General features: G+C 38.1%; 2 protein-coding genes and 1 long non-coding RNA gene across 3 annotated transcripts; 2 read left to right on the top strand and 1 right to left on the bottom strand.

The window, feature by feature from the left end:
• Positions 1 to 3,957: 3,957 nt before the first annotated feature.
• Positions 3,958 to 5,646, top strand: LOC128867902 (putative nuclease HARBI1). The gene is made up of 3 exons (XM_054109506.1): positions 3,958 to 4,277; positions 4,596 to 4,963; positions 5,017 to 5,646. The coding sequence occupies exons 1-3, from the start codon at positions 3,967 to 3,969 to the stop codon at positions 5,613 to 5,615; spliced, it is 1,278 nt and encodes a 425-aa protein (XP_053965481.1). The 5' UTR covers positions 3,958 to 3,966; the 3' UTR covers positions 5,616 to 5,646.
• Positions 5,647 to 5,658: 12 nt separating this feature from the next.
• Positions 5,659 to 7,729, bottom strand: LOC128867903 (uncharacterized). The gene is made up of 3 exons (XR_008455039.1): positions 7,160 to 7,729; positions 6,972 to 7,102; positions 5,659 to 6,915 (listed from the first exon to the last, which is right to left on the bottom strand). It is a non-coding gene; the product is annotated as an uncharacterized LOC128867903 (long non-coding RNA).
• Positions 7,730 to 9,298: 1,569 nt separating this feature from the next.
• LOC128865737 (inactive selenide, water dikinase-like protein) lies at positions 9,299 to 10,931 on the top strand. Its single transcript, XM_054106042.1, has one exon. It carries the CDS (start codon positions 9,478 to 9,480, stop codon positions 10,678 to 10,680), a length of 1,203 nt encoding a protein of 400 aa, XP_053962017.1. The 5' UTR covers positions 9,299 to 9,477; the 3' UTR covers positions 10,681 to 10,931.
• Positions 10,932 to 12,546: the final 1,615 nt, after the last annotated feature.

The raw sequence follows: 12,546 nt of genomic DNA, 5'->3' as shown, positions 1-12,546 counted from the left end.
ATGTCTACAAACCTCTTTTCATTGCCGGTGTCCGTTTCATTTAGTTTTTACTTTGACGTTTCTTCTTACATTCGTAATAATATTTAGTTGTCGATAACACAGAAAACCCAAGGTTGTACGGACAAAAGTACCTTTATAATCTAAGATTTCATTATAATCTCAGATTTTGGGAGAGAAATTTCGTATGGATAATCTCGTTTTTCAATTACGGATTTCGAGTTAAGCTCGAAAAAGTAGATGTGAACCTATTATAAGATAGCCTATGGCATTTCCTTTCAACATAATAATGTCGCATTTGTTCTGCTCCGCGCCAGCAGGGGAGAAGTGTTAGATTTTTTTTCCTATTCTCATATGAACCAGGTAATATTTTTGTAATACTTTCATAATGAGCTGAACTTTTTTTCGAGATAAGAAAACACTAATAGATCGGATGTGCAAAATATTTCAGCCAAGAAATCAGTCAAAATCTCAAATAATGATGGAATTAATCACGCAAAATTTTAAACATTCATTTATTTTTTAGATTTATAGATTTGTATTTTTTATAAAATGCTCAAATAGTCACTCTTTCATATGCCGATGACTTGGTCCCTAATGGTCCCTTTCCATCAGTAATGGCTGAAATTTTGGAAGGTGCTAGTTGCGGTCTCAGAGTCAACGGAGTTGATGCTATTCACCAGAAAATACAAGCCGCTCCTTTTAAGCTTCCAAGACTTAACAACCAGTGCCTTACTCTTTCATCGGAAGTCAAGTATCTTGCAGTAATACTTGACCCCAAGCTCCACTGGAAGCTGCACATAGAAAATTGAGTTAAGAAGGCCAATATAGCCTTCTACGCCTGTGAATCTATGTTCGGCAAAAATGTGGTCTCAAGGCACGTGTCGTACTTTGGATGTACAACTAAGGGGTTTGGCCAATTTTGACCACTAAACTAGAGAGAGTGCAGGAACTGCATGTGTGGGCATCACTGGTGCTTGTAGAACAAGTCCCACTGCTGCGCTCAACGTTATTCTGCGCGTACTTCCTGTGGATCTGCAGGTTTAATCCATTGCTGCTCAGAGTGCTATTAGGTTGAAGGAGATTGGCATTTGGAGACAACTTCCTGTAGGACATAGTAGCATCTTGAAGCAGATCTGCCCTTCCTTCTCTGTTATTCGCACTGACCTCTCCATCCGCAAACTGTGCTTTGAAGGTTGTGCTAGGGCTATCTTTCCGAGCAGGCAAGATTGGAAAGAGGGGAGAGTCGGTACGGATATAGATACCTCTGTTTTCACTGACGGATCCAAAATGAAGTCTGGAGTGGGAACGGGGGCTTACTCTAAATTAGCCAGAGTTTCGGTCTCCATTAAACTGCCGGAAACAAGCAGCGTTTTTCAAGTAGAGGTCTTCGCGATCCTGCAGGCATGCAGAATGCTTCGGGATCGCTGTTGAGAGGGAGTTATTACTATTTTTTCCGATAGTCAAGCTGCGATCAAGGCCCTGTCGTCGCCGTATTGCAGCTCGTTTCTGGTGAACTCCTGTAAGGAGGAACTCAAAATTTCGAACGTGCAGAAAACATTTCCCTTATCTTGGTTCCTGGGCACAGGAATATAGAGGGAAATGAAATTGCCGATGAGCTTGCCAGAAAGCTGTCTCCTTCTCAGACATCGGTGTCCCCTTGGCCGTCGTTAAAGGGAAACTACACAATTTCTGTACAGAAAAAGCGCAAGACAGATGGAGGTCTGTCTCATCGTGTGCTATTTCGAAAACACTATGGCATCAATACGATAGAAACAGAACGCTTAATGTGATGGGAATCCCCCGCCATTCAATTTCCAAACTCATTGCGGTATTCACTGGTCACTGGGTGATCGGTACTCATGCGGAGAAGCTTGGAATTCCGTACAACCCCTATTGCAAAAGCTGTGGGGATCCTGCAGAGAAAGAGACTGTAGAACACTTCCTCTGCAAATGTCCGGCTCTGGCGGCTAGGCGCTTGAGATTCCTTAGCGTGCCCTTCGGGGATGACTTGAAGAAATTATCCAGCCTAGATCCCTTTTCTCTCCTCCACTATAGTACATCAACAGCACTGGATGGCTGTAGACGGTTTTTTCTCTTAATCTTTCTACAAATGGTGGTCCACATTATTGTATCAAAACGGTACGTAAGTGATACTTGAAGAAGAAAAGGAGGTATGCACAATTATTAAGGAACTTTGGTGATTTTTTAGTCACATAAAATACGCAAACAGTTTGTACAAATCTTAGGAGTTTCCACACCGAATACCTTAAAGTTTGATTCGTTATTTGGTAGTTCGGTAAACTTTGCCCTTTTTCCTCCTTAAAATGAAAATGATTTCTGAATATCAGCAGATTTACAGAAGGAATAGCTGTGTCTATACATGTTTTAATTAGCATTGAAGAGAACAAATAATGTAGCATGATAGATACACATAGTCAAAGAAACCGGCCAATCTTAGCGATTGTTTCTTTGAAGTTCTGGGAAATTTGCAAAATTTTTCGCTGGAGGGACTAGTTACCTTCTTAAAAAGATCTAAGTGGCTTAAGCAACTTAGTTAGGGGATGGAAATCAAATAGAGGTATCACAATGTGCTACCGAGTGTCTTAAGCAACCTGGCTAACCTAACCTAACCTAACCTACCTACTCTCCATAGTGACATAAATTTCATGGGATTCGTGTCCGATGAAAAACGTGAAATCAGATGTTCTCTCTTGCCAGCATTTACAGAAATTTTACATACACAAAAGCGGTGGCAAGACGGAAGTACAAAACCTTGAAATTTATGGTTTGCTTTTAAATTTCCGCGAGGTTTACAATATGCATAAACAGATCCTGGTTTTCTTCCGCTAAAGCAACTATTTGTTTTTTTTTTTTCATTTTAATATATAAACCAATTAAAGCAACTAATTATTTGAATACCTAGTCTTTTCTTTTTAATATATCAACTTTTTGAAAGCTTGCGTTTCGACGTGAATTTCTTTTTATGTGTTAGTTTTGTGTCACTGTGCAGTAACTATTGCCACTTTTGATCTCTTTATATGAAATGAGCTGTTCCCTTTGTTTGAGCATGTCCTAAGAACACGTAAATTGTAATTTTTTGTTTCGGGAGGGGTATGACGTCGCTTTCTTTCGCATATGAGCAAAGTAGTCGAAGCTAAATAAAGTATCCGCCGTAGCCGAATGTTTTGACAAGATAACCCATTACCATTCGGTAAAGACCTGGTTCGAAATCCAGTGTGTACAACACTAAATAATAGCAAAGGCTTTTCTAATATCGGTTGTCCCTCGGCAGGTAAACCTCTGACCATATCAAGCCGCACACCACAAATAGGAGAAATGTGATAATTTTACCAATCAAATTACATGAAATTCAATTTTGTTCAAAATAAATATTAATTTAAAAAAATAAAGATATGAAGAAATAGTGCCCTTTACAGTGTTTGAACCCAATTGTCTTCAATGAAATTTTGATTGTATGCAGATAATAATGAGTGTGAGGGAGAAAGATATAATTTAATAGTAGGGGAGTATTTTTTATTCATCATTAAAAATTTGTTAGCAAAATATGTCGATCTAAGTGGTCACGCTCGAAGATTTTGGAATATCCGTAAAAACGTGTCAGCTGATTGCTCTCTGCGGTACATTTTAAAATCATTATAAAAAGAACTTCGAAAATTTTAAATTCGCATGAAAAGAATTTAAAAACCATGTTTAATAGTGTAAATTATATATAAATGAACTATTTGCATTTGTTGGTTTTTGGCTTTGGTTTTTTATACAATGAAAAATTGTAAAAGATAACTCGCACGTGTGTAAAAGTGTGTATGCAAAAATATGAATGGCAACATTGTGTCGATACAATCAAACAAACCCACACAAACCAATGTATTGTGTAAATATGCGAAAACAGCTGTTTTCGTTTGGTTGCATACATAAAAATTGTTTACTAAACACATCGGTAACAAAATGGATGAAGAAGACTACGAAATTTGCGAATTATTTCTTAAATTATGTGAAATATATACTTTATATAAAAAATACAAGAAAACAAAAAGGTCGAAAAGGCGTAAAGTTCGGCGATTAAATAGAATTCCGGGTACAAGATGTTATCAAGTCAGAGAGTTCCGTCCAATGAATACATTGGAGCCTGATGAATTGTTTTCAGAGACAAGGATGTCCCCGCCTGTGTATGAGCTGCTTTTAAAATTAGTGGGCAGTTCCTTGTATAAGCCAAAACAGCGGATTGGTCCTGAGGAAAGAATCTCTTTAGTTTTGCTGTAAGTATATTGTATTTCTGCCATGAAAAAGCTCATCATAAAAAAATATCTGCCGTTCGGAGTCGGCTTAAAACTGTAGGTCCCTCCATTTGTGGAACAACATCAAGACGCACACCACAAATAGGAGGAGGAGCTCGGCCAAACACCCAAAACGGGTGTACGCGCCAATAATATATATATATATATATATATATATATATATATATATATATATATATATATATATATATATATATATATATATATATATATATTGAGAAAGCGCGGCTTCAAGTCGTTTAATATTTTTTTAATATTTTTTTCATATTGGTTGTTTAGATATTTGTCACAAGGTGTATCCGTGAAGAGCGTTGCTCGGATTTATAAGTTGGCTGAAGTGACTGTGCGCAAAATAATACAGGAAACTTGTGAAGTTATCTGGCGGCTACTTTCCCCAGATTACGTTGCCGAACCTACAGAATCCCAATACAAGGATATTGCTAAGGATTTTCTGGAGATGTGGGACATTCCAAATTGTGTTGGTGCAATCGAAGGCAAACATATTGCAATCAAGTGTCCAGCCGAATCAAGTTCATTCTACTACAACTACAAAAAATTCTATAGCATCGTTCTGATGGCCGTATGTGATGCCAAGTATACATTCACTGCAGTAAGCATCGGAAGTTGTGGTTGTCAGAGTGACGGAGGTAATAAAATTTAAATAATATAAGTTATTTCACCTAATGCATATATTTTACAGGTATTTTCCATCGTACACCATTTGGACAGAGCTTGATAAAAAATACTTTGCCATTACCGCCCGCCGCGCCATTATCTGCGGAATCACCCCATACATTACCACATTATTTCGTTGGCGATGACGCCTTCCCATTGAAACTCAACATAATGCGTCCATATTCCGGTTCTAAATTACCAAGAGTCCACCAGATTTTTAATTATCGCCTTTCACGAGCACATAGTGTAATAGAGAACAGCTTTGGAATACTAACGGCGCGATGGAGAGTTCTTCGCACGACGATTGAATTCGACCCTACAAATTGCGAAAAAATAGTGCTAGCCTGCATTGCATTACACAATTTTATAATTTTAAACGATCCCAATCGTTGGTATTGCCCTGAAAATTATGTTGATCGACAAGAAGCTGGTAACATCGTTCATAGTGGGGATTGGCGACGTGAAATAAATAATAATACTTGTTTACCACGTATGTGGTCTACAATTCGAAGATACTCTGAAATGTCATATCATTTCCGAAATAGGCTTGCTGATTATTTCGTAAATGAAGGAGCTTTACCATACCAAGATGACATTGACCTTTCCACTGTAGGGTCCATATGAAATTCAAACACATGTGAAGTGAAACAAATATTGTATATAAAATCATTTAGCATCTACACGTTTATTTATGAATTCTTATATATATAATTTATTTAAATCAATATACTTAAAAATACCAAGTCCAACTGTAAATTCATGCAGTCTAAAATATTAGCAAATACTTTCATTTATCAGATAGTTCATTTATTACTACATAATTCAGGTATATTTCAAAAATCACAATAGTTACAATAGGTTACATAAGTATGAATATGCACATGAACAAAGTATACATATTTCAGAATTCAGTATTTTCTTACTAGCTAGAAATACGTCTATGGCAAACAAATATGTTATAAACTCCAGAAACACTAAAATTAAAAACATGCAATCAGTAGAGAAACAAAAAATAATTCAAACAAATTTAATTCAGATTTGGAAGAACAAATAATTAAACTACGCAACTACGAAAGTAAATTCTCATTCCTGCTACTGTTGCATCTCGAATACCACCTCCATCATTCGCTGCATGGTCCGAGTTTGCTTAAAAAATAAAAAAATAAATAATTGGCGCGTACACTTCTGTTAGGTGTTTGGCAGAGCTCCTCCTCGTATTTGTGGTGTGCGTATTGATGTTGTTCCACAAATGGAGGGACCTACAGTTTCAAGCCGACTCCGAACGGCAGATATTTTTATGAGGAGCTTTTTCATGGCAGAAATACACTCGGAGGTTTGCCATTGCTTGCCGAGGGGCGACCGCTATTAGAAAAATGTTTTTATTAATTTTGCTTTCACCGAGATTCGAACCAACGACCTCTCTGTGAATTCCGAATGGTAATCACGCACCAACCCATTCGGCTACGGCGGCCGCCTCCGAGTTTGCTTAGCTGCATTCATTTTGGGAAATTATTGCGACAAACATTTTTCCAAATGTGTCCTCTGTTGTATTGCTGGATTGCTTTTCCAAACATCTTTTTTTGAAGAGGCCATAGCTTCCAACATGCTGTTCTCAACCTCAGCACTTATCGCGTTATTTTACTCTTGATATCTGGGGTGGACTGGGACTGAGCACTGGGATGAAGCAAGTGATAGAGGTAGCGGAGATGAAGCTTGCGTGAATGACGTTGATGGCTATGAGAATCAACACCAATACACGCTTGTGGCGATGACGATGGTATGCATACCATTATTGGTGGCAACGATGACTGAAGGCAATAGTATTGGCAGAGGAACATACATTGGCGGCTATTGTGAGGGCACGAAATTTACAACTGGCCTTGGGAAGACCACTTATGGGCACACGTTTTGCGAACACCGAATTCTTTTAAGGAAACATTATTAGTCATCACTTTATGAACATATATCAGCTATACTTACAGCCGAGAAATCACGCGCGGCTTTAAAAATTGCATGTTCCCAAGCAAATACCACGGCCTATGATATTCTGCTCCCCTGCCTAATGGTGCCGCAGACTTCCGGGCTTATCTGCCTTCGCATGAATAGCTCACCTTTCAAATAACTCCAGTATAGAATTAAAAATACTAATAAATATAAGTCCTACTCACCACTTGTGTACAGTTCCTTGTCAATTTGTTCCCAAATAATTTTCTTTCTTCCATGGATCTTATGATAAGAGTAATCCAAAATACAGTCAATCGCCTACTATGATCCTTATAATGAGGATTACCCTTATCATAAAGTTCCATGCTTGTCTCCACTATATGTAGGTAAATAAATTATAAAAATTAAAATTTATTTTCTTGATGATTTCGAAATGTAAGGTTGGCTACACTGTCGGGTAAGAGAGCAGTCAGCTGACATGTTTCAACGAAACAATCAAAAATTTCTCATTAACACAAAAACACGATATACGTTACCGTCATAGGGATACGATACTGAGTTTTAATTTACATGGCGCTCTCATTAGTTTGATCGTGTCAGCTGACATGGAACGTACGTTTACGTCGGTGAGTGTGGGCACCATTAGCCACATAAGCATGCAGCAAAACCGTCTAGAACTGTCTACATGCTCAACAAGGCAGCTCACTTGCAGTGATGCCACAACATGGAGAAAAACATACCTCAAAAATGTACTCATTTTCTCGTTCTGCTCCTATTCCCGGCAAGAGAATCCATCGTTTTTACCACACTTTAACACACCGATAGTATAAAAATAAAGCAAATTCTTAGAATTTATGTTTAGAAATATATACATATTTACTTATAAGTTAGATCTTACTTTTTTTCAAATAGATCAATTGAAACTAAGTACATGTTTCTTTGTACAGTCATTTTACAAATGATTTTTCATTACTTTAAAACTAATACCATTGATATTGAACAAAAAAGGGTCTTATTTTTACTATGCTGTATCTCAACCCCAGGGGATTTCCTTGGGTACATTTAACACCTGCATTTGCGTGCGACTGAGATAGTATAATGTCAATGATTGTTTTTAAATTGGAAATTAATACTCATCATTAAAGTTTATATATTTGAGAATTTGATACCAACAGCGATATTGTATTTTTTCGATTAGATATATTTTAGTGTTCGGTCTTCTTGAAACGTCATATACCGTATTTGTGATTAACTAAACTGCGAAAAAGTATACATTTTCAAACTTTCCACTTTTTGTTCTACAGCTATTTTCCCTTTAAGCTAAAGTCTTATTAAAAATGACCACAACAGGGAAAAACTTCACGTTTTGGCATCCCTGTCTATATGGCACAAAATCGAAATATTCGGGAGTATAAAGCTTTAGTAATTAAATTTCATTGCTATATCGCTTGACTGAAAAACCTAAGGAAGAACTCCGTTCCCATTGACCAGTATAGATGCCGTCCAAGACGTGGAGGCAATTTGGAAAACCATATTCCTGGCAACAACGTTTTTCTAACTGAACTCCTACATTTACAAGGTGCCAAAAGTGATGTTAGAAATGTTAAGCTTAGTTACAACCATTTCTGCCAAAAAGAATTGGAAATGTAAATACATTTGAAAGGCTGTTTATAAGAACATATTTGATATATTAGACATTTAAAATATACCTACAATTAATTTTACAAATCTTGTTGTTACTATAAGAAGCATGCATTAAATAAACGGTTTTTTCTTAATACACATTCAGTTGATTAAAATTTGTATGCACAAAAGTAATTACCTATTAGAAGTAGGTTAGACATAAAATTAATTCTAAAACAATACATAGTTTCAAAAATAACGTAAAATAATAGTAACTGTTTATTTTATTAAAACGAGTTTGGTTAAAGTAGTTTGTATGAAAATCGTTCTACGATAATTCAGTGATAAAACTTATTATCGATGTACATTTTTTAAAGAAATATAGAAACTATATATATGTATATGATAATTATCTTTTAGTTTTTCAAATCCCGGCAGCGAAATTCGGTGAGGTATTTTATTTGGTGGATTACGTACGAAAATCGTCGACTTACACGTTTGTGTATTAGCATTGAATTGAGGAATTTTAATATTTTAGAATCTGGCAGCAATCCAAAACATCAAAAATTGACAGCTTACCTATTGATTAAATGCAATGAACACCGCCAAAATACAGTCAATCGCCTACTATGACCGCCGGGAGAAATACTGACTTCGCCCGATTCATGCCGCCATTGCCGAATTGACCAATAGCAGCAGTGAATACCCATACTGACGCATTTGCGGGTTGAAATTTTGTGTATGTGCACAGTTGACGACCACTGTGTGCGTGCCAAGGGAGAATGCGAGTTATTTGTCAAAGCGAGCGCTAAAACACATTCATTGATAACTAAACTTTCCATCAAATCGTTGATCGGTCCTTTACTGAAAAAGGTTAAATTAATTAATAGTTAATAGTGGTTATAATAAAGTGTATAAAATGAGCTACCAAGTGGAAGCGTTAAATTCTGCTCACCTAGAATTGCAAGGAGGCGGCAGCGGTGCTGAACTTCGTCGACCTTTTGATCCCACAGCTCACGATTTGGAGCCATCCTTTCGATTGACTCGGTTTGCTGACCTGAAGGGTCGTGGTTGCAAAGTACCTCAGGAGGTTCTTGGAAAATTAGTGGCGGCTTTGCAGCAGGATTACTCGAATGCTTCGGATCAAGATGCTCAATTTATGAATATGGCAATACCGCGCATTGGTATTGGTTTGGATTGTTCAGTTATCCCACTGCGTCATGGAGGTCTTTGTTTAGTGCAGACGACTGATTTTTTCTACCCTATTGTCGACGATCCATATATGATGGGAAAAATCGCTTGTGCCAACGTACTCAGTGACTTGTATGCAATGGGAGTGACGGATTGTGATAACATGCTGATGCTACTTGCTGTCAGCACTAAAATGACGGAGAAAGAACGGGATGTGGTTGTGCCATTGATTATGCGCGGTTTTAAGGACTCTGCTTTAGAAGCCGGTACGACGGTGACTGGTGGACAAAGTGTAGTAAATCCCTGGTGCACCATTGGGGGAGTAGCTTCAACCATTTGTCAACCTAACGAGTACATTGTTCCGGATAATGCTGTTGTAGGTGATGTATTAGTTCTCACCAAACCACTTGGTACACAAGTCGCTGTAAATGCCCATCAATGGTTAGACCAACCAGAGCGATGGAACCGCATTAAACTTGTGGTTTCTGAAGAAGACGTTCGCAAAGCGTACCATCGCGCCATGAATTCAATGGCCCGACTTAACCGTACAGCCGCAAGATTGATGCACAAATATAATGCTCATGGATCTACAGACATTACTGGCTTCGGACTACTAGGACACGCACAAACACTTGCTTCGCATCAAAAGAAGGATGTCTCGTTTGTTATTCATAACCTTCCAGTAATTGCTAAGATGGCAGCAGTAGCAAAGGCATGTGGAAATATGTTCCAGTTATTACAAGGTCATTCTGCTGAAACTTCGGGTGGCCTTCTTATTTGCTTGCCCAGAGAACAAGCAGCTGCTTACTGTAAGGATATCGAAAAGCAAGAAGGGTACCAGGCTTGGATAATTGGTATTGTTGAGAAAGGCAACAAAACTGCTCGTATCATCGATAAGCCCCGAGTAATTGAAGTGCCGGCAAAAGATTAATCTAATTAATACTTCTAAGTTTGTATCATCTTCAAGTTTTAAACCGTTTTGGAAATTTCGCATAGTCCTTAACTTGTATTTGATCTATGATTTCATTTACCGGCATAATATTTACGAAAATGTATTTGTATATTTACATATATATGCATGTAAATAAATATGTGCCGTATATATCTCCTAAGACATATGTATGTAATTGGTACTTCATTTTTGCAAAAATAAAGACTATTTGTGAATGATTGCATAGTGTAGCCAAATACTTTCTCAGACTTTGTGCATACAGGGGAGCTGTTGTTGTTCCAACTTGGCGAAGTATTTTTTGGTGTTGTCCGTGTCGTTTTTAATTTGCAGCCAGCAACATTGATTGTAAAAACAAAATACATGTAAATGTTACTCTATTGCCACCACCTTGTATAAATTCACCTTGATATTAGTAGTACAAAAGACTTAACGCTGGCTTATTTGGAGCATTACCCCTCAAGTTATTGGGAGGGAAAAAGGGCAGAAAATGTTTCAATTTAATTTTGTTTTAGTTAGTTTAAAAGTATTAATCACGCATTATAAAATTTCGATAATGCTCATATTGCCAAATGCTTTTATTTTTGCTTTGCGTCCCCGCCAACTGGAAGAAAATTAGTGCGACTCGGCCAAGGACTTCAGGCCTATAAGTTTTACCTCATTTATCATAAAGGTGTTTGAAAGATTGATTGGTTATCATAGTCGAGAGCACATCGAATCCAAATTATCTCCAGACCAACATGCTTTCCTGAAAGAGAACTCTACGGAATCAGCCTTACACGAGGTTGTACGGACTGTGAAAAAATCTATGGAGGGCAAACAATTCACTTTCGCGGCCTTCATAGACATAGAGGATGCTTTCAATAATGTTAGGGATGAGTCAATTGTCAGTATACTAAATAGACTAAAGGTGGAAAAACCTATATGTCTCTGGATCTCGTCCCTAATCGGCTGCAGGGAAGTTAATGCGGTGGCAAAAGGGGCTAAAGTCACTAGATTCGTGCACAGGGCGATGCCGCAGGGCGGTGTCCTTGCGCCCCTACTTTGACTAGTTGATATTGACAAAGTTCTGAAAATGTTAAAGCAGAGTGGGGTTAAAGTAGTAGCATACGCCGATGACTTGGTTCTAATGGTATCGGGGCTGTCTCCCTTAGTCATGGCTAAGATGTTAGGTAGGCTGTACTCAGCTGCTGGCTTGCACTTGCGGCTTCTAAGTCAAGAAAATATAAACCTCCACACTTTTGTTTTTTTTTTCCTTGTTCACGCCACTCAAGAGCATAGGGCCTCGACAAGACCCACTCTTGCGTTGGTTTCATTAATCTATTTGCTTTCTGACAGGGTAGGTAAATAGCCTACCGCTACCAGTCCTAAGTAGTGGGAATGCCCACTTGTCGTTGCTTAGGAGCGATGCCTTACTACTTGAAGCGCCATCTGTGTGTCACATTTTTCTGGCAGAAGGATCACACAGATGGTTGAGGACTTCGCTAAATTTAGTGTGCCTGCGCTATTACCGCTATTGCCCGCTTCCTCTTGCTGGCGCCACTGATGCAATGTGTAACCAGAGAATGTTAACATTCTCTGGTGTAACTGCGCCTTTTTCCTTTGTTTTTTGCTTGTCTTAGCAGCCACAATGCAAGTAATGCGCTGACTTTTATACGGGATTGATTTTTGAAGTGAAAACTTCTTTAGAATCGTTGGGAGTGATTTGAGAAAAAGTGAAACGAAAAAAGCGACACTCTTGGCTACGAATATTACATATACACGTAGCGACGAACTAAATAACTTTTAGGCCAGCGCCAACAGCATGGCGCGATAGCCGAGCGGCTAGCAATGTGCGCTTCCGATCCG

Source organism: Anastrepha ludens, chromosome 6 (assembly GCF_028408465.1).
Source record: "Anastrepha ludens isolate Willacy chromosome 6, idAnaLude1.1, whole genome shotgun sequence".
NCBI classification, from domain to species: domain Eukaryota; kingdom Metazoa; phylum Arthropoda; class Insecta; order Diptera; family Tephritidae; genus Anastrepha; species Anastrepha ludens.
This window is presented reverse-complemented; position numbering and strand designations above follow the sequence as displayed.